General features: G+C 43.2%; 1 protein-coding gene across 2 annotated transcripts; it reads right to left on the bottom strand.

The window, feature by feature from the left end:
* Window positions 1–4: 4 nt before the first annotated feature.
* On the bottom strand, window positions 5–21,386 carry prrt4b (proline rich transmembrane protein 4b). Of its 2 annotated transcripts, none has more exons than XM_023408191.2 (4): window positions 21,268–21,386; window positions 13,252–14,402; window positions 7,975–8,124; window positions 5–2,804 (listed from the first exon to the last, which is right to left on the bottom strand). In XM_023408191.2, exons 2-4 carry the CDS (start codon window positions 14,309–14,311, stop codon window positions 727–729), a joined length of 3,288 nt encoding a protein of 1,095 aa, XP_023263959.1. In that variant the 5' UTR covers window positions 14,312–14,402; window positions 21,268–21,386; the 3' UTR covers window positions 5–726. The 2 variants fall into 2 exon arrangements, with proteins under 2 accessions (XP_023263959.1, XP_087030609.1); XM_087174483.1 differs by having other exon boundaries at window positions 21,272–21,372.
* Between the last annotated feature and the right edge of the window lie 555 nt (window positions 21,387–21,941).

The following is a 21,941-nucleotide window of genomic DNA, read 5'->3' as shown; positions in this document are numbered from 1 at the left end:
CAAATGTTATAAAACAAACTTTATTAAACAATGTGTTAAGCAAAGTTATGTTTGAACATAAATAAATTAGTAAGCCGGTCACAGAGGATGCTGTCAGTATATGTTGAAGCACAGTCTGTTGGTGATAAATGTGGATGGAAAAGGTAACATAGTGTGTTTTAACAGTAGAGGGCGCTGCTGCTGCACCATAACTCCAAGTAAGACATAGCATATTGGTATGAAGAGTTTATAGTTTGTCAAACTAGATTTTAATCCCATTTATTCAACATGAGATTTAATTACAATGATATTCGCTCAATTTGAAAATGTATTACTTCAGTAGTATTTAATAAGTGCTTAACTCAGTCACAGTACTATCTATTGGAATGTTGGAATGCTTTAAAAACATTGTACAAATAAAATCCTGTTATCTCCACTCAGTAAAATGTTACAATTCTTTTGAATGTAGCAAACGTCATCTGCCTTTATCAAACATGTAAAAGTTACAAATCACCTTTTGGCTTTTGACATTCTTGGCACTTCATAGACATTCACTAATGACCACATAAGAAAGCTTATCAACCTCCAAAAACATAATCTTGGCAGCTAAGGGTCTTTAATGCTGTACGGAAAAGCTACCATGCACTACCAAATAGGCTGCAAAAAACCATGACAGACGACTTGCTGCACAAAGCAGACATCCTTCTCAAGTCCTCAATGTAACCCTTGTTTGACCATACTGTCCTTTTATAAATCAATAGTCTCACTGCAGATGCTCAAAGCATCGATTTGTCTGCAAACACTGATGAACTCCTCCTGCACTGACCGGTCCGCCTCAGATGACATGTCCAGGTCCAGGCTCTCCTGTGAGGCCGCGCCCAGTGTATGATAGTGCCTCTGTGGGTCAGCATGGGCCTGGTGGCCAGAGGACGCCACATGGCCCGTGCCCCCTTGCTGGAGAAGCTGCTGAGCATGTCTCTCTGGGCTCGGGCAGAGGACCAGCGAGGAACCCCCGAGAGAGGCTCTGTAGAGGGAACAGGAGGAAGAGCTGTCCCTCCAGCGTTCAGGAGATGAACAGCTGGAGGTGGAGGACAAGGAGGGAGATGGTGGAGCGCCTACAACAGTTTCTCCTTGAGGTTGGGTAGTAGGGGGCTGGGGTTGACAGACCATCTCCACGCAGGAAGAAGTCCGATAAAGACCGGGGTCAGCCGAGAGAGGATCACAGAGGCCGTTGCTTGGAAGTGCACAGTGGTTGTTTATGGATAAGTCACTGCAATGAAGAGGCCTTGCAGGGCTGAAGAGGCTCATGGGAAAGAGGGCCTCACTGAAGAGCGCCTCGTCTATGCTGCGACGCAGGTTGATGGGCGAAGGTGGCCGCAGATCTGTAGTGGAGTCACTGGTAAATGAGGATGCACCTGATGGCTCTCTGCCTCCTCCATCCTCTGGTTTTTCTGACCCCTGTAAGTCAATATCAGGGTCCAGGTCTCGGTATGCTAAGGCCCGGTTGCTGTGGTAGAGGAGGTCCAGGCCGTTCAGACTACTACCAAGCCTCTCATCCATCAGAGTGTAAAGAGGAAGGCTCTCAGTCTCTCCAAGCCCAACTGTGTCAACAATGGCGAGTTTCTCCTGCTGGCTCAAGGCCCACTGGTAGCTCCCGGGCAGAATGGGCGATTTGGACGCCAACAGTTCAGTCCAGCAACTTCCTGCAGCTGGAAGGTGGTCAGAACAGTAGACTGGTTGTGCAACCACCAAGGCTAAGGTGAGACAAACTCCAAGCTCACAGAGTCTGCAGCTAAACTGAAAAGCCCACCAGGGCCAGGGGTGGAACACCTCCTCTCCACCTGCAACGCCCATAGCATTGAGCATTGCATATAACTGCAGTCCTGCACATGCAAGAGAAAACAATGCTGAAAGACAAACGGTTACAGCTGCACGGTCCCAGTCGCGGCTCTCAGCAAAGGGACAGCGGTTGTAGCGCTCAGCAGGTGTGGGAGAAGTGTTGTTCAGGTGGTAGATGTGCTTTGAGTCTGCCCGCACGTAGATGTAGAACACAAAATAGGCAGTAGACAGAAATGTGGCCAGTGCTACGAAGGCCCCACGGGAGATGAGTGAAAGAAATAGGCAAAGGGGAGGCTTTTGCTGGTAGAACTTCAGTAATGCCACTGGACCAAATGCAGCAGCAAAGTGCAGGACGACCAGGCAGGCCAGAAAACAGGGTCTCTGGAAGGCTGAGTACGAGAGCTGCATTCTTGAGCGCATAGAGAGGAGAAGGAAAACCAGGCCGAAAGCTGCAGTCAGGCAGGGAAACGGGGCCTCATAGAGCATCAGTGAGGCCTCGGTGGAGGGTAAGCGATCCTGGTGGCCGTAGGCGTCGTACAGGAGTGAGAAAGATCTGGTACAACCGGCAGCTAGGAGGAACAGGCTGACCAGAGCGAAGTAGCCACATCCTGATGGGCATCGCAGTGGCAAGCAGAGCAGATTGAGCGCTGAGGCTAGCGTTAGCATCGCAAAGACACAACCAGCGCCATAAACATGTGCCTCCCAGGCCAGGCCCCAAGCTGCCATGGCACTGTTCCAGTCGGTGTACAGGGGAACCAACATGGGTGGAGCTGGGATGAGGAAAGGGTTGACTGATTGGTTTGTGGCAGTGGTGTTTTGTGTGGGTCTGATGTCCGAGGTGGTGGCGGAGTACCAGGTGTCCGAGAGGTTGCAGATCCCGGAGCGTTCTTTATTGCAGTCTGGAAGGAAGGTGGCGTTGCTGTCCTCCGGGTTGGACATCCAGTCTTCAGTGTAGAGAGGAATATGTGGAGTTTTGGTGGGAATGCCTGCAAAGAAAGAAGAATGTTAGTTTGATCAAATTTGCTTTGAAAAGCTGGTAGGTTAATATTTTAAAGGGGAGTAATTGAAAAGGGAAAGAACTACTTTTATACCAGTTAAAAGCATACTAATCATCCACTGATGAGAATACACATAAGCATTTAATCGATGTTCAAACTATCTGAACCAGAAAACAAATTGGCTCATGTCCAACATGGTGAAAGAGTGCTTTCCTCCTAGCCTGCTAATCCCATTTAAAAGCTTGTAAGAATGCAACTTCAAACTGAGCAGGGCCCAAAAGAGAAGGTGTGTATGTGTGTGTGCGAGAAATGTGTGTGCGAGAAATGTGTGTGTGTGTGTGTGTGTGTGTGTGTGTGTGTGTGTGTGTGTGTGTGTGTGAGATCAGCCCACTCAGAACCACAGAGCTGGTTTCTCTTGCATTACGTAAGCCATCTGGAGTTTCCATGCGAGCGCAGTTAATTTTGATTGTGTTAGACATGTGTTAGCGCTGTGAAGGAAATGGCTGCTTCGAAGTCATTTAGCTTTGGAAATTAAGGAATAACCAAGCGTATACGTGTTTCAGTGAACATTACAGAGACTCCTGCAAAGCTCATCTGCGGTGTACATGTTTACACTGCTCAATTAGTGGGGGATGACTCGAATGGAACGTAGCACAAGTCACTTCACACAGCATAATACCTCACAGATGGGCAAAAAGACAAACATTTTTCAGTCTCCCTGTGTCCGCATCAATAAGCTTCACATCATGGAGCTTTTTCTTTTCCACAGAACATAACCGTCATCACATGCAAGCGATCTTTCCACCACAGAGAAGAACATATTGAGACCTTAAGTGTAATAATAGCAAGTTAAAAACCCTTGAAAAAAAGAAAAAAAAGAAAAGGTAGTCGAATGCAGCAGGAGCGGCTTGTAATTGCATCTCTGTCATTTGCAGACACACACAGGCTCATCAGTCATTTTGCTGCAGGCTTATCAGAGGCAATCACTCCTCCATAAAGAGCCAGGTGCTATAATGGACCACAGAGACAGGCGCAAATTAACAGGATAAACTGACAGCACAGTAAATCACACAGCAGGCGAGTTTACTGTACACTTATAAATATATTTTACAATCATTTTGGTGTGAGATTAGTGACTTATTTTTTGGGACTCAAATGGGGGTTTAAATGCATCTAGTGATGTCTGGGGAATACATCATATCTGGCGGTGATGTTATGTGCCAGTTTAAGAACGGAAATGTGCCGACATCACCACCGCAAAACCCAGAAGCTTTGCGTATAGATTGAGGATGCCTAATTTGTGTCCTAAGTAAAACTAAAAGTGGAATTTGTGTGGTTTAGCATTTTTGTTATACGTCTTTTAATGTACTTTTATGGGTTGTATTTTTGTGTTTCCCATCCCACCCTGTCCTGGTCCCCTAATTCACTCTTTTGTTTATGATTTTCCTTCAACACCCGCCTTCAAAAAGAAATGGGAAACTCCCATAGGTGGGTTTGTTATTTTTAAACTGGGACAGTTTTCTGAAGCAAACGCCACTATTCCCTTTGATTGCCCTGTATTTTCCCTTGTTTTATGTTTTCTGCTGGTCTTTGCCATTTTTTCCAATTGTATAGATGCAGTGTAGCTGCTGCTTCCATTATGTTTAACATGTGTAGTTCTGCAGCACCAGCAGGAGAGTGAAATCCTTGGCTGCGTGTGTGTTTCTGATTTTAACAGTGACGATGCTGAGATGTAAACTGCCTGAAGGCCTTTCACTAGAGTTAATGTTAATGTCTTTCCACTGTGCTCATTTCTGGGGGGGTGTCTATCTGTGTATTTGCATGTGTTTGTGTACTGTTGACACTAGCTGTACTTGAGTACCCCAACAAAGCCACGTTCTCTTTCTGCCTCATATCCCCATGAGTAGCAGAGGATTTAAACAAGTGCCTTAGCATAAGCTTCAGCACTTTGCTGCCGTCTGCCTGTTGTTGTCGAAGGCTTTATAATTTTTCCTCATTCGTCTCCTAACCCCAGAGCTGATTCATAGTCCCAGGTTGTTATGAAAATGTCAAGCTCCGGGAAATATGACCCCACGGCCAGCTGCCAGTGCATCTTTTACTGTAGCGTGACACAGCAGTTTTATTTCAGACATCTTGAACTGTCTTTTGAAGCTCAATAATGTCTTCAACAGGAGGAACAGGAGGATAAACAGGGATTTGAGAAGCTTTTTTCTTTAGCTGTTTTTTAATTAAACCCTGAAGAATCTTTAATAACAAAAAGTGAAATGCTGTCAAGATAACTCCCTTATGCATCTTTTTTAAATAATGATCCTTCAGCATCGCACTGGGTCATACAGTGAAGAGCAAATATGGCAGGGAGGAGAGTTAGACAGATGTGTGAGCATCAGTCAGAACATTCAAATTTGTCACACATTCACATTAATTCTTTTGTTCTGCCAGGAAAGTACAAGCTGTGCCGCCATTAAGTCAGTTCAGCAAATGGTCTAAACATTAATTTGCCAGGAAGGAATGACTGTATTATAATCACAACACATGATTTAGAGTCACAGCAGTGTCCTGGGATGTCTGGAACTCCCATGTTTTTTTCTTTTAAATTTGAAATAGTCCTGAAACCATTTTTGATTAACTGATCTGATGAATGACAAATCACTCATTTATGAAGTAAAAAAAAAAAAGAAGTTGGTTCTAGATTTTCAAACACGTCAGTTTAACACTTTTCTTTGTTTTGCATCATCATAAATTGAGTACTTTTAAACACCTGGTCGGGCAAACCGCACAAGTTGAAGACATCTTAATGGTCTGGGAACTTGAGACCAGTGTTTTAAACCCTTTTTTAGCTTGTTACAGACTAAATTAATTGAATAATCTAAATAAATATTCATCAATGACAACAATAATCATTACTTGCAGCACTACACTGAAATAATAATGTGACACCTTCTTAGTTCAAACTCCATATTGCATCAGTACAAAATGCATGAAAGCCATCTCATTGATACTCAGGCGTTGTGTCGGAGAAAATAAACAGGAGCTATGTTTAATCTTGTTGAAAGTTATGACCTTAGCAGCTTAAAATGAGGCCTTTAAATATGTCTGTGTTCTCATAAGCCTGCACTGTTTGACTGGACAGTGTCATCCTATCAAAACAGACAGAAGCAGTGTGGGAAATGTGGCTGGAGTGTAAAACAAACACACAGCTGCAGCCGTTTTGAACGTGGGGGCCACTGATAAAATAGGCGGGGTCTTGTACAGTGTTATGCCACTGACTTCTCTGCCCGTTTGTTTACTTTCCAGGGCAGGACTAGGACGCCTCTGAGTCAGGCCGAGTGGAAAACGTGACGGGTATTGAATTAGTGTCATGTTTTGTTGCCTCTCTCGTGTTGATAAATGTCACATCTGAGCTGCCGGGCCGGCCGAGCGGCCTGGACAAGGTTTGGTATGTGGTGGTGGCTGCAGTACAAGGATGGATCAAGAGCGTTACGTTCCGCTGCATGCTGCTCGGTCATCTGACACATTCCTGTGGGAACAAGTCTCTCAGGCTAGGGACAGCTGACACATCTACAGTGGACACACAGATTAAAAGCAAAGTCCTCTGAGGACAACAAGACTTGGAGTCTGAGTTCCACATTTGACCAAGTTTGCTTCACAGAGGAGTAGTCTCATTCTGTTCTCAGTGGGAAGACTGTTAGTATATTTATGTCTTAATTTCTTTGGGTTTTGCCAGTAAATATTGAAAGGTGTCCCCTGAAGCACCTCAACCTGTAAACCAGCTGAGGTAATAAAGGTGAAGGACTCCTCTGGTGTTATACTGCAGCCCCCACACACTCATCTTTAATTGGCTGCGTGTTGATTCATGACACTGAAAGCTCCATGTAGTTTTCGTCTGATTGCCTTCATCTTCACTTTGGCTCCCGTCAGAAGAAGCAATTTAGGGAGAGCTCGTGTAGCAGTTAAATCACGCGTACTGTTTTTTCTGCACTGCTGTGGGTCAGTGAAAGCAAATAGGCGAGCTGCTATGATAATTGTAAATCTGTTTATGCGCAGCCGGTATTTTCGACAACACATTTTTGCTTTAGGGTGGACGCATTCAATTGGCAGATACACAGACTAGTAACATCATTGTCTCACTCACTCACACTCACTCGTGGCACACCCAACTGGAGAGCCACGTAGCACACCATCGTCAGCGAGTGGCACATTTGTCTATTTTTGAAAATCACTTGACAACATCCGCTATTCTGGGCGAGGTAATGTGGGCTACATCTGCTCCTGTGAACTGGGCCAGGAGTGGATCTTTTAATAAACACGTAAGGCCTTACTGTTACACTGATATTTTATTTTACAGAGGGATTATGAGACTTTTTTTTATTGATTTTGTTTAGATGATATTTTGTGTTTTTCTTATCATTAACAAATCCAATGAAAAGACCAAACTAACATTGTCTGTGTAGCTAAAGCCTGATATATCTTATTTCTCTGTGCTGTATTATTGCCCAAATACACAAATAAGCCACACCATTGCACTAGATGACGTGTTTCTTCATTACCCTGAATTTGAGCACTGTAGTTTTGAGTTAATGCCACATACATTGTAGTGCTGACGTTAATATCACCAAATGTGTCGGCCATGTAATAAATCACACGTTTATAATAAGAGCCTCTGGACACCCTGCCTTAATATACACACTCCAAGACAGAGTAAATAATAAAACTTTATTCATGGAAACTGCTGTGTGCAGCAACCCTTCATTTTAAAGTACTCTCCTGTCGTCAGCCAGCACTTACTCAATACTTATTTGTGTTTTCTGTTTTTTAACAGCAGCTATTGTCATTATCCATCTGTGAGCGTACGGAGAAATGTTTATCAGGTGGGCATTGTTTCCCTGTCTCCTCAGTTCTCCAACATCACAGCTTGAATGAACAGTTTTCTCCTCCCTTTGGATGCAATTAGTAGCTTCAGGCAAAGGATCCAGGGTAATTGTTTCTCCCTGTCCTCTGACAGATTAACAGATATTGAAACAGCTACAGGATGGCTTATGAAACTAACAGCATGTGGCCCTTTTAGTTTTCCTCCTAACAGTACGGCAGCGCAAACACATGCTTAAAATATATGTAAGCTGCAGTGTTTGTTTACATCTTAAGGGATGTGTTTGCTCACCTGTGCTCTGTGGCAGGGATGTTGTTAGCAGCTTAGCGGATGGCGCGGAAGTGTCTGCTAACCTCTTGGTGTCGGCATCCCCATCTGCAGCTGAAGGGACCACACCTTCCTCAGCCTCCTCATCCTCCTTATCCTCTTTGACTGGCAGCTCTGGGAAGACACATGCAATTTAACCTCTGAGCCATCTCAAAGGAGATCAGGAATACAATTTAAAGCACACAACACCGTAGCTCCAAGTAGTCTGAGAAAAACAGATTAGCAAGTCTGGAGCTTGGAAAGAGAAAGTTTAACCCTCTCTGTTAACCTCTCTGCTCACAGCGTGTCTGTGACTTCACACTGCAGAAAATGGAAGGACTCTATTTCTTAACCCAGTTCTGTCAAACGGATTGGCCTATCATCCACTTAGTTGTAGCCAGTCATCCATTGCACAGTAGTCTGGCCCTCTGTAGTCTAATTACATTGACATCTTGATGTGTGTGTGTGTGTGTGTGTGTATGGGTGTGTCCAGCACAAACCCTTGTTCAATCATCTTAGCGCTCCAAAACAGAGGTAAACAAGGAGAAGCATTTCATAAAGAGCACAGAGAGGAGGATGGAATAATGACTACATGACAGAGCAGCTTCATTCTCTTTTCCCTTTGGTACAATCACAAAACATGTTTTCACAGTCGGGCCTCTGTGCACAGCTGTTGTGTGTTCTCCGGTGCAACACAATGCAGCAGTTACAAATGAATGAGGCACCAGAGCCTGTTGAGGGAAAAACTGATGAACTGACTGTGATGAAAGCGAGGGATACCAGGTACAGTGCGAGTTTATAGCTTCAGAATTAATATTAATAAAAGATACCAAGGCGTAAGTCTTGTGGGAGGAATAATGAGTTAGAAAAAGAAAAAATCATAACAGCTACGAGGCAATGCAAGTGACTATCTTATAATCTAGGTCATGCACACAACGCTCGGGTAAAAATTTGAAACATCTCCAAAGCAAAATCTGCTCACTTTATTGCACCGTTGACCTCCACACAGCTGGGGATCTGTCTCAGCCGAAGGAGGGGGAGATGAATGAGTGACAGAGACAAATACTGCACATTTACACACCTGCACATGCAATACTCCACAGCTGGTATTTGGGAAAAGTCTGAGTCAAGCCACAGGTCTTCATAAGCAAATTCCAAGGTGAGATTCATAACTAAAATTCAAAAGCTATTTAAAGTAAATTCAACCACTGCTGTGTATTTTTTATGTTAACGTTTTAATACTGCTGAATTTACAGCATTGAAATATTTTACTTTGAAAAACCTCAAAAAGTATTGACACATACCTCAGATTTTTTTAGTTATATGGATTTCTGCTGTTTTTACAGTGTATTGTAATTAAGCAGTTGTTTGTTGAGCCTGTGTGACTTGGAAGGAAACGCTGCACATCCCAGCCAGATCACTACAGCGACTTAGCACTGACACGCTGATGTGCCTGTAGTGGTAGATTAAATAGCAACATCTAACAAGATCAGCTACAGATGAGACACGGGGACAGTAAACAGGTGCAGACACTCGCTCACTCACACACAGACAGAGGAACTCGTCCCTTTAGCACATCACAAGCAAAATTACTGATGACCAGCCATTTACAAGCCGCTGCTGACGGAGCAATATGAAAGCAAAAAGAGATGAGAGAGGGGGGCACGAGCTGAGTGGAACATCTCCATTTTATTTAATGAACAGCTCAACCTTCCACATTAGTGCTGAATTATCATTTCGCTGTCTACCTAATTAGTACATACATAAATTTCCTTTTGTCTTCATCATCTTTAAGTATGCTTCTCTATAATGTAGATCCATTGTTTCGCAGTTGAAGAAGAATCTTTCTTTGTGTCTTGTTCCCCTCGGGCTGTGAATCAATATGACTCAATTTCTTCATGAGTGCACAAAATGAAAATTTGTCTTTCATCCTGAGATCTAATGATGGCCATTCTGGTATGGTAGTAATTCACATTGTTAAGTGTTTCAGAAACTCTTTATTATCCTTCCAGAGCTGCCAGAGGTGAAAATGTCGAGATGTTGAGCTTAGAGTGATAAGAAAAAACAGGAAGTGCAGCAGAGAGCTCGATGCTCATAATCAGATGCATAAAAATAAGATATGACTATTAGCTCCGCTTCAGTTTTTTTCTTCATGTACTTGCACAAAATTGCATCATATTGTTGCTAATTTGGCTCATTTTTAAGATAGTTACTGAGGGTTTCGTGACATTTTCTAACTCTGTTACACTATTAAGTCAAGGCGAGGAATAATCCTGATTGTTTCATGATAATATTTATAACAGTCAGGTCTTTTTCTGGGGTTCATACAGCCCAAGAGCTGTGAGTCAGATCTTATATACAAACAGGCCTAATCCGTCCAGTTTTTAAAACTCATGGACTCTGTCTGGTTAAAGGAGAGAAGATTAACATAATTTATCTCTATTTGCATTTAAGCCCCTTTTTCCACATAAATTCTATACAAGGGCATCAGATATTCATGTCACACACATTGCCTGTAAATCCATTTCCATTATCAATTAATCTGCCAATGGCCACAATTTGGCTGTTTAGTACAAAGCTCGGATCAGAGACAAAATATCCTTGCAGGTATTAATGGAGCGTGTTAAGGGTTTAGCCTCGCCGCTGCCTATTAGTACAGCAGACAGTAATGGAAAAAGTGGGAGGAGGGGAAAAGGGGCAGGATAAAGGGGAGCTTTTTAGAAGAAAATTTACAGCAGTGGCTATCTGAGATGCTTCAGAAAACCTCCACATCTCATCAGCCTCAACCCTCAGTTCCCTTTTTTTGCCTCCTTTTACCGCTCTCTCTTCTCATAATTGCCTTTGCTATCGGATGTTGGAGTGTCCCTTAGTAGAGGATTTGACACAGACGCAGAGCGTTGCTGGGTTTTTTTTTGTATACCTGACAGCCTCGTGAAGGGCAGCGCCACATAGCAAACACCTTGTAGATCAATGAAAACACACCCATTTGTGTGGTGAAGATGTTCAACACCTCCAGCAGGGAAATGATTCACCCTGAATCTATCTGTTCACGCAGATATAATGTTCACATTGGGATAATATATGATAATGCAGAGGCGTCTGTGCTTTCATTTTCTTATTAGTCTCCTCCTGTGTCCTTTGGCAAGGTGTAATCGTTTAAACACTGCAAGACTCCAGTGAAATATTACAACAAACAGACTAAAAGCACCATATTCTTTTGGGTTTTCATCCGTCTTTGATAACCATGAGCTTCTTTCATCCCTGTCAGGATATTTTCACCCTTCAAAGCACCCACAGCCGACATGTCTTTCCATGGAAAAAACTGACAGGGATTTGTGTTTGTACAGGGGCACAAAGATTGCAAAACGAGGAGGGGAACAGGAAAGGGAGGGAGGGAGGGATGGAGGAGACTAAATGGCAAGAAGCATGTTCAGCATCCATGAAGAGCGACTGGCGAGCGGACGGTCCCACAGGAGAGGTGGTGGTTTCGCTGAGTGTGCGCTCGGAATACTGATACACAGCCACAGCAGACCGCCCCCCACACCCAGGCCAAGCCCTCTATCTTTTCTGAACGCCGTCACACAGAGCACAACTGAAAACAAGTGCAGACAAAACACAGGGCGCCACAGACAAAACATAAAATCCACTTGTTTCGATGCAGGCAGCGTAAAGCAGTGAGGGAGATACAGGATCTGGAGTGGTTTGATTCCAACGCTGCAAATAAAAAAAAACATTCACTCTCCACCTTTTTCTCCACTGAAGATCTATTAAAGTGCATTTTGACATTGTGCAAACACTGCTTCCTGTAAATATCCAAAGGCTGATTGTCAAGGTCCGTCCTTGACCTTGGAAACAGAAGCTTGGTAGCTGTTCTGAAGCCTTTGGTTGACTGACAAATAAAGAAAATTTAAACATCTACTTTTCTCTGATAAGTGGGAAAATGCTTCCTTCTGAGGAAGATCATGCAATATGATGGAAAGCTCTAGAACAGCTACTGCATGGACCTTGAGATGAGATGTTTTTGTCAAGCAATAACTCAAAATATATATTTAAAATAACATGCCAATGTGGTTTGAGAGGAGTTTGCATTTGAAATTTTTAAAAGCATATTTGGGATATTTGATATTAATGGACATTTGATGGGATGGCAGCATTAAAATATAGAGGCTAACTGATGTGCACAAGCAGACTGTCATTATGTGATACATATGCTAAGTGAATATTGCAGACTCTACTATAACCATCCACCAAAAAATCATGGTTTTATCAGATGGACGCCGAACCTCCCTGCCTGAGAATAATCGACTCATCATTTCCCCGTCCAACCTTTGACCCTGCATGATGAATGTGTCTGTCGTTGGAGGTGGGCCTACCTCTGAAGACTCATTAAGCATACAGACACCAGACTGCCACCATGTGTTGGGGGATGGGCCATGAAGAAGAAGGTAGTGCCTCGCTGTCGTGTCAAAGTCTCCCATAATGTACAGACTACAAGTAGCGCTTTTAGCTCATCATCTTTACCTTTTCATGCAGTATGGAGAACAAAACCCCCACTGAGCAGCATTCAATCAAATACTTCTTTCCTTCCATTCTCTGAGGTAATGGCTTATGCGATGCTAGAGTGTAACTGCTGCTTGAAAATTCATTACAGGCTGTTAAAGGGATGATACGAATTATTCTCTGCTTGCGATTGTGAAATTCAAAATTAGCTAAGGGTGTAGATGGGGCCAGTAAACAACGGCACATCACTCAAAAGAAAGCTTTTTAACCACCCAGACACAACGGATTGCAAACCAGATTCTGATGATTTAGTCTCCGCTATACAAAGTTGGAGAGATTCACGCTTTGGAAATACAATAAAGATGTCACATTCTGTGGTAGACGGTTCAAACACTTTTGATTACTGCATTGTGGAGCAACTTCCATTTCTGCATGCTGCCATTTCACTGTGATATATGTATCCACAAGATAAGTACTTTGAGCAGTGATGTGCTCTACAAGCTAGATTTCCACATATAACTCATCAGTCCTGTCGTGTTAATGTTGATTCCAGACTGAGCGTTGACAGGTTTTCAACAAGATCTGGATTTATGCTAATCACAGACCTTTGTCTATTTACCATGTCAGAAATGTCACTGATCACGCTGAACTGTCTGCAGCCTTTCGACAGACATCTTTTGAACACTTAAGACCTGCCTGCACATGATTGATCACATCTATTGAGTCATTCCAGCAAATATTGATTTGTTTAAGTTTGCTTACCTCCTGCGATTGGGAAGTTAACCCTTTGGCTCGGAGCTGTGCTTGTTATGGATTCCAGTGCTTGTCTGTGATCAATGCCCATGGCAGTCGTGATTACCCCCCACTGTTCCTCCATGGGCCCCGACCTGGCCTCGGAGAAACTCGGGTCAGTCTCACTCTGAGTGGGTTGAGTTTCTGCCATTGTGGCCTCTCCAGTTCGGAGGGGAATACTAACAGTTGAGCTTTGGGGTTTTCGGACAAATGTGGTTTCTGAGGACGTAGTGGGAGTAACAGATCTCAGAGGGAGTCTGCTGGTCAGTGTGGTCTCTACCAGTCCTGGGTTTGTTGTGGTGGACTGGGCTGATGCCCATGTCAAGGCAGTGGGAACTGTAGTTTCTGGTGCTATCGTCGAAGAGATCTTTCCTGTAAAATCCTCAGCCACCTCTTTATCAGTGTGTTCCTTTGGGAGGTGTTGTGCAGTGGCACCCATGCTGGGTCCAGCTGCTTGTGTGGTACCCTGTGGTGGGCTGGTATGTGTTGCATTTTGTTCAGGAGCGTTTGTGCTGGTGGGACTGTTGGTGAACAGAGTGCTTCTGATAGAGCTGCTTGTGGGAGAGTGGGAGTCTGAAACAAGAGTATCATTGTCGGTCTGCGCTATGCTGCTGTGTGGAGAATCTGATGTCACCGTGGGAAGTGATTCAGTTCTTATCTTTGTCACGCTGGTTAGAAGCCCCTGGGTTGAAGTGGTGGATGGTTCAGATGCCTCAGAATTGCTCCCTTCCCCTGAACCCGAGTCTTGGAAGTGATTGATTGGTTCTGTCAGCACCTTGGCGGTTGTGGTCGACGCAGCAACCTCGTTGTTACTGTCCGAGCTTCCATAAAAAGGGATACCGAACGGCAGTGAGGGAAAGGATGAGATCTTTGGCAGAGACGGGGGCCAAAACCATCTCGACTTATTTTCAGGTGAGGTTTCTCTTGATGGTGTTGGTCCCCAGAAGGCCTCTTCGTCAGCCACAGCCTGCCTGTGAAGTAGCAAAAAACACCAGAAGCAGAGCACCAAGGTCCGGTGGAGGCGAAGCATGCTGTCGACAGAGGCGCACGGATCGGTCACATGTTGTTCTCCATTCTCCTGCTCCCTGAGGCGGGTTTGGCTGGCTCTCTGGCAAAACGGCCTAAAAGACAAGCACAAAACAGGACACTGAGTGACACACTTTTCATCCACTCTTGTACAGCTGAATTTCAGTTGACGAAGACTTGATAGAATTTGCATCTGTTCATTTTGCTTTTCACTGAACATTTTTGGAAGGCCGAGCTCCAGCTCCTTAGAGTGTGACCTGTTTTCCAGACCGTAAAATAAATCAAGTATAGAAACTATGCCACCCAATACGAGCAACTGCTGAAGTTAGCCGGCTAAAAAAAATGTCACCCACCACAAATCACAACAAGAACTTAAGTAATATGGACACCCTGTAATTAGTGGTGTCCTGTTAGATGTGGTGGTCAGTATTTATGTCATGCTGTTGCTCACGCACATGCTGTGTCGCAGTGGTTGGGCGGCCACACGGACTGACCAATTAGAGAAAGAGCTTCCATCCATATGTATGCCATTCAGCGAGGAGTAGTCAAGAAATAATGTGCATGAGACTTAGGTTGGGGGAGGTTAGGGAAGAATTAGGGTCTGGGGTTGCCAACATAAGAATAGACGGACCTTTTTTTCTTTTGTGGAGCACCAAGTGGTTCAAAGTCACTAGCCTGTTGCCTCAGTGAAAAGAGCGGAGCACCAAAGGAATTTCCCCTGCGAGAACAACAACCTGTATGCTTTAGCTGTACTTAACTCCCCCTTCCACTGCCCCCCAGCTTTGGCCTTGCTCTCTTTCAATCTCAGATTTATTTGTTCCTTAAAGCGGAGGGAGAAAGATCTGTTAGTGTGGGAGTAAAAAAAAACAAAAAACATCAATATTCACAGAGAACCACTATCACAGTGAAGTTCTCTCCAGTCTCTATCATGCTCTCATTCTCTTTATGAATAATATTTCACACGTTTTCTTCATCATCAGCTTCTGTTCTTCTCTCTGACAAGTTTTTTTTACGACTCACTTTTTTCCGTAATCCATGCCAGTTCACTCTACTCTTTCACGTTCTTGCCATTTTCTTTTGTATGCACACAGGAGATCAATCAGCCGCTGCCATAAGAGTCACAGGCTTGTTCTCGCTGATCAGGAGAGCAGGGACTTGACCTGCCATCTCCCCTTATGTTCCAGCCTGGAGGGATGAAACCATCCTGGATACACAGTTGGACCCTGAGATATGAAGACTACTGGAGGGGGTCAAATATGGAACTTCCCACACACTCCCCAGTTTTAGCGTTTTGACTGAACAGCATGAAAATAATTTTCCAATGAGTTGAGGTTGTTTTTAGATGCCTGTGTGTTCAAGCTTGCACCAACCAACCCACACATGGTCACATTTCTTGCGTGCAGAGATAGGACTGTCGATGAATCTCTGCATCTCTGCACGTTAGCGCAAATTGTGTACTTGCTCGCCCACTTGTACTGTTCTGTAGTAGGTGCACACTCTGATGCACACACACTTTGCTGGCTTCTTCAAGACATTTAGCAAGCAATTTCTGAAGGATTACTGAAAGGCCAATAAGGGAAATGTGACTTGTTGAGGAATGAAGTCCATTTTATTGTGTATAGAAACATTCTAATTAGTTGTCAAGCTTGGAGCAAATAATTTTTTTTATCCTTAATGGCCTTTTTGATGATCTGATGCATAACTGATCAATTATTTAGACAGCAGGGATCATGTATAATTTATTTTCACTAACATTCTCACATTTCACTTCTGCATCACATTCGTTCAGTATCATCTAGTGTGGGAAAAGGAAACTCATGTAGAGTACAAAGCCCTACTCCACTTCACAGTATATCTTCCTTTATCTGTCTACATGTTTTTACAGTAAGTGTATGATTGCACAGTCCCTCAGTCAGAATGACATTTATAAGTACTATATCTCCTTATGTTTTAAACACAACCAGGATTTTGGGCAGAATTCAGAGCACACTTTCCCATCACTGAGGCAAGTAGAAGAATTTCCATTCTTACTTTGTTTGATTTGACTCAAGTAGCATACCAGATGCTATTTTGGTGATGGCTGACTCATCTTGTCATGGGAGATGTGCAAGCACCTTTTCTTAAAAATATCAGTTTTTTAGTCTTCCAGCTCCAGAAAGTTAAAAATTTAATGCAGCTCTGATTTGATCATAATCATCATTTAGTTGCTCAATTATGGAAATATAAATTTACCTATGGTGTATTTCCCTATACAGTTAAAGGTTCTGTAAAGGAGAGTTTAAAGTATAATATACCAGCAATAGCTAATTTCTATGTAAAGATATAGTGGACATACGGCATCTGTACGTGTTGTTTTGGTATAAGGTCTGGCAGTGCATACATTTCAGTGCATGTACATGTGCATGTTAGTGCATGTGAGTCCCTTAGATTTAAACTGTTGGCCCTCCCTAATTTTGTAAACACACAGGGACCACCCCTCTATGGACCGCCCACAGGTGAGATGACACATTGCAGGAAGCTGCGTTCAGGTGAAAACGGCCTTCCAGAATTTCCTCCACTAAAAAAAACACGTTCTCGTCTAAAATGCCTCAGACAATAAGATCAGCGCAAAGGCTGACTGGCCATAGGGACTATCTGGTCAGCCGGTGGACCGTGAAAACATCCATACAGTTTTTAAAGATTTTTACCGGTTTCTTCAGTGTCACTCGTGTGGTCCAAGTCCAAGGCTGAATTTCTTCACCAGGCCAAGCAGATACTGATCTGGCGTTACCGAGATGGAGAGCCCTGCTAGCTGCTAAAGGGCTCCAGCTTGACTCTAAACTGGCTTTTCTTCTCTTCCATGTGTAAGTAACTTGATGGCTACATAATGTTGCACGTCTGTTTTCATTAGTGACCGGCTACTGTTGGCATGTTAACGTTGGCTCACATATTAACAATGTGTTTGGCAAATGTTGCTATCGCTAGCTGGCTAACTGCTAGCATAGCTGTCGAGCATATCACGACAATGCTAGCGTGGGTTAACGGTTGTGGCCATAGACTGTATATAAAAAGGATGTGGTTGGATTGTGTTTTGATGGCTGGACGAAGCATTTGTTTTGTTTTGTTTTTTTGTAGACGCTGGTGGTGTAGTGCGACATCTAGTCGCAGTGGCGGTCGTCTACAGAACCTTTTAACCTGCAGTAATTTTTTGGTCACTTGCGGTCAGTGGAATCAACCTCTGTAAAACACACAAGCGTAGTATAACCTTTAAAGTTGATAGGCAAACGTGTTAGCAAATAGTGGCTTATTTACACACACAAGGTCATGGTGGGTTTTTTTTTTTTTTTAGAGCTGCCTGAGGGACATTACAGCTGTGGACCAAAAAAACGAAACAGTGAGCTGACAGACATTAAAACACAACAGTGCTAATCTGTCACTTTGTCAGTACCTCTGTCCAGAACTGCATGAACCAGTTTCATTAATAAAGAAATTTTAAGATAAGTAGCCACTAATGAATTTAAAACCACTCCACTACCTTTCCAGATTGGGCCTGTAACTTCCTTGTCACCACTTATCACCACATCAAATACATGTCTGTTACTGAAGGCATTGTCTGGTTCGACAGGCAGCGGAGAAAGTTGAAAGGAACTATAAAAAGTGTCTGTGGGGAATTTTACAAGTCCCCTCTATTATTTTGCTGGCGTTTTGTCTCACTGCTCCCGACAAAGACGGGGGCCTGCCACTGTAGTGTGCTCAATGGAGCAGAGATAGAGAAACAGAAGGAGAAGCAGCAAAGAAGGGCAGAGAGCAAAAGACAAGGGCAGGAGAGAGAGAGAGAGAGAGAGAGAGACAAATCCCCCCATATTGACATTCAGTTGTGGCATTCTTAGTCCAGGAGAGTAAACTCTGCGGCAGTCTCCCTAATGCTCATTTTAGTTGTTGCCAGAGCCTCCTTTATTAACTCTGTAAACAGACTCCTGACTTTCAATTTAGTCTGTGTGTGTGTTTGTGTGTGTGTGTGAGAGAAGCCCCCACTCAATCTCTTCTCTCAGGGCCATCAGCCATCTTGTTCTCAATCAGTCTTCAACCTGCTGTACCATATTACCCTATGGAAAATTCTGTCTTCCCAATTAATCTGACGGCAATGTTTACAAGCCCCTCTGTGTGAACATAATAAGGCCACTGTACAAAAGCTAATGAAAAAGAGAAAGGCATAAATGCAGTCTCTGAGAATTAAAGTGAGATGAGAGGGAAAGAAAAGAGTAGGCTATAAAAGGAGAGGCGAAAGAGTAACGTAGTGACTGAGAGGTGTGTGTCTCTCCTGAGTGATTGAAATGGAGAGGCTCTACACTGAGGGGAGTCGCAAATGGAGACGAATTGACTGTGGCCAATGTCATTACTATTTTAACAAACCCGCTATAAGCATGGAAAGGCCTGAGGATCAATGACACAGTCCAGGATAATGGAGTAATTTACCTTCCTGCAAATGGCCACTGTTTTTTTCCTGCTCTGCGGGTGTGCATATTTACAACCACTAGTTTTTACCCTAGCATTAAATCCATGGTTATATGCTGGTGCACTTGCATGTGGCCATGCATTTACATGTGCATCCTCCCACGTGCTGTTTAGTCCTGTGTTTTCGATTGCAGCCCTTTAACACCATGGGATCTATCTCCCATCTAAGGAGTCAACGTATGGCTTTTTCCTGTTGTCCTCTCCTGACTTTGACTCTACACAGGGATGTCAATACAGCACAGATTCAATCTGACCGGCCGCTTTAATCCAGCAGGGATTTATTCTGCATAAAGCAGCGCATTGGAAGGGCTTTATAAAGTGTTAGAAAGCTTAGTGTAGCAGGTAGGTATCTGTCTATCCATCTTATCATCTACAGTAGTTGTGGTTATGGTGATAGCAAATTATTGTGGCAATTCGGCAAAGATATACAAGATAAAATTAATCTTCCTAGGTGGTAATCATCATAATAAAAAGAATCCCCTATAATTCTATATTTGAGAACTTATTTGTTTTCTTTCAAGTTCACAGATTCATTTTACGGTTGGTGCATTTCACCGTTATGGATGAACACTGTTTTCAGCGTCCCCATAAACATTGATTAAATATTTCATGCCATATCAATATTGCAATTTAAAATGAATCAGTCAGCTTGCTGGTGAGTGAAACAATTTCTAGAGTATCCTATTTTCATAGTTGATGCTCATATTTTGTATTCAGTGATATTGCTTTTGCACCAACTCCCCCTGTGTGTTTGTTTACGTCGTGGTGATGGCAAGACATGGGGAAGTTACTGGATCATAAAATAGAAACTGCAACTTGTTGTTTTTACACTTTGTTTTTGTACAAATTAAACATACAAGTAACTAATGTGTTAATTCATGAGCTTTAGAGGTGCTGGTATATTTTGTCATCTTTTGGCAGAACCAGGCTACATGTTTCCCCCTGTTTCCAGTCTTCATGCTAAGTTAAGCGGCTGCTGGCTGTAGTCTTGTGTTTACCAGGGGGATATGAGAGTGGTATCTATCTTCTCTTCAAACTTTAAGGCAGAAACTGAATAAGTCTCCCAAATGTCAAAGCTTCAAGTGGAAAATTGCAAGTTCACTTATTTGCAAGTCAGTTTTATTCTTTACCTGTGCATCTAGTGCTAGATGTGTTTCATTAATCCCTTTTTAAGTAAACTCCATAATTCATTGGTTGACATAATTTTTCCATGACTAACTTGTGAGTTGTGAGGCAGCTTGACCTATAGTCAATACTCCATGGGCAATATTGACTACAATGAGAGCTGCTCTCATGTCCAAGTAAAACCAAACCTCTGGCCATGAGTCCAAATGAGCGGCATCACAGGCAGGACTCCAGCAGGTTACATACAGTATGTCCTGTTGGTTAAACAACCAAACAGCATCCTGAGTCATGCTATTTACAAACAAGACTAATCCCTTTCTGCTCTAATCTGTGGGCTTTCATCTAGTGATTCTTAGAAATGCCATCACAACATTACCAGCACAGTTTATAACATCTTTAGTTGCATTTTTCGGGGAAAACTTGTTGATTCACTCAAATGTCTTTTTTTTTTTTTTTTTACACAGATTAGTTTGGTTCTCCAAACATATTTCACGCCTCTTATACTCCATCTCTTTAAAATCCCACCTTGACCACTCATGAAACATATCCCCCATGCTTGAGAATGACATTAATTGTGCTGGGCTAATGCTTGTGTTAGCCCTAGAGCTGATGAATGCAGTAAACCTGCCGATTTATAAAGGACGCTCTCAAACACAGGCGTTCCACCGGCTGCCTTTGCCATGGTGACAGCTGAAGCCAAAGACGTCTTGCTAATCCCCGGGATTTGAGCACCTTTTGGACTCCGCTGTTCCGCTTGCAGGAGTGTGCTGCACTCATATGCAAATAGGCAGTCAGTCACACACACACACAAACAATCCAATCCATGCTTGCAAGAGCATTTGCTGGTTTGCTATCACCTTAACACACACACATACACACAAACATGTATATATTCTGTACATGCCTCTGTAGTAAACACAAGGATGCCCAAGACAGATATTCATGAATATTATTCAAATTAATACATAAGCTGTACCCAAATTACACACTGACAGACACACACACTCTCATTTATACACCCACCGGCATACACATTGCTTACTTGCTTATAGATTTACCACTAAATGGTTCCTTCTGATCTCCTTAATCCTGGTTTTAATGAATATCAATACACCAACATCAGCCACAAGCCCCCTTACATGTATTTGATGAAATACGGTATGTTTGTGTGTGTGTGTCAGTGTGTTTACCTATAGCTGCAGCTAGAGTGCGTGTCTCAGCATGTAACAGCATGTATGGAAGTCAGACCCACACATCCCTCATATCTAGATACAGACCAGCCGATTAAACAGATACAGAAAGAGAAAGATGCACAACTAGGAAAACGTGGGAGCTGCTTACCTACAGATGTATGGAGTAAGATGGAGAATCCACAGCCAGTGGTGGGAGTGTGTGTGAGTGCTGCAGGAGAGACCGTCTTTCTGAGCCTGTGTAGGTTTGTCTGCTGTGTGGAATTGAGTTCCAGTCTCCCTCCCTCTCTCTCTCTCTCTCTCCCTCCCTCTCTCTCTCTCCCGCTCTCTCTCTCTCTCTCTCTCTCTGTATTTGTCTCTATCTCTCTCGCTCACTGCATCAGTAGTCCACTATGTGGCTTCCATCACAATGCCTGTGGTCACACCTCACTGAGCAAATTGTTCATTAGCGGAGATCACCCAGTGCTGTGGACACTGGTGAACAGAGTTGGGTGTCAGATGACAATGGCTTATGCAAACACACATGAATATTACATACATAGCCCATGCACACCTGCATGTGCACACATACACAAGCTATAAGCTTGTAAAATATGAATGCAGCTGTTTTCAAGTGCTATAATAAGACTTAATACAACTCATATGCTAAGTTTATGTCAAGGATAATATTGGTTTATTACATAGTTCTCTAGTGATTAAAATGAATTGTGCTCATCAGGGTAATTGTTGAAATCTGCAGCAAGAGGTCCTCCAAATTAAACAGCACAATTCATAGTTAGTAAATGCCCTCCAGAATGACACATTTAAGTATTTCTTGATCTGATA

Source organism: Seriola lalandi, unplaced genomic scaffold (genome assembly GCF_002814215.2).
Source record: "Seriola lalandi dorsalis isolate HSWRI2012SDOR001 ecotype SW California unplaced genomic scaffold, Sedor1 jcf7180002054357, whole genome shotgun sequence".
NCBI classification, from domain to species: domain Eukaryota; kingdom Metazoa; phylum Chordata; class Actinopteri; order Carangiformes; family Carangidae; genus Seriola; species Seriola lalandi.
This window is presented reverse-complemented; position numbering and strand designations above follow the sequence as displayed.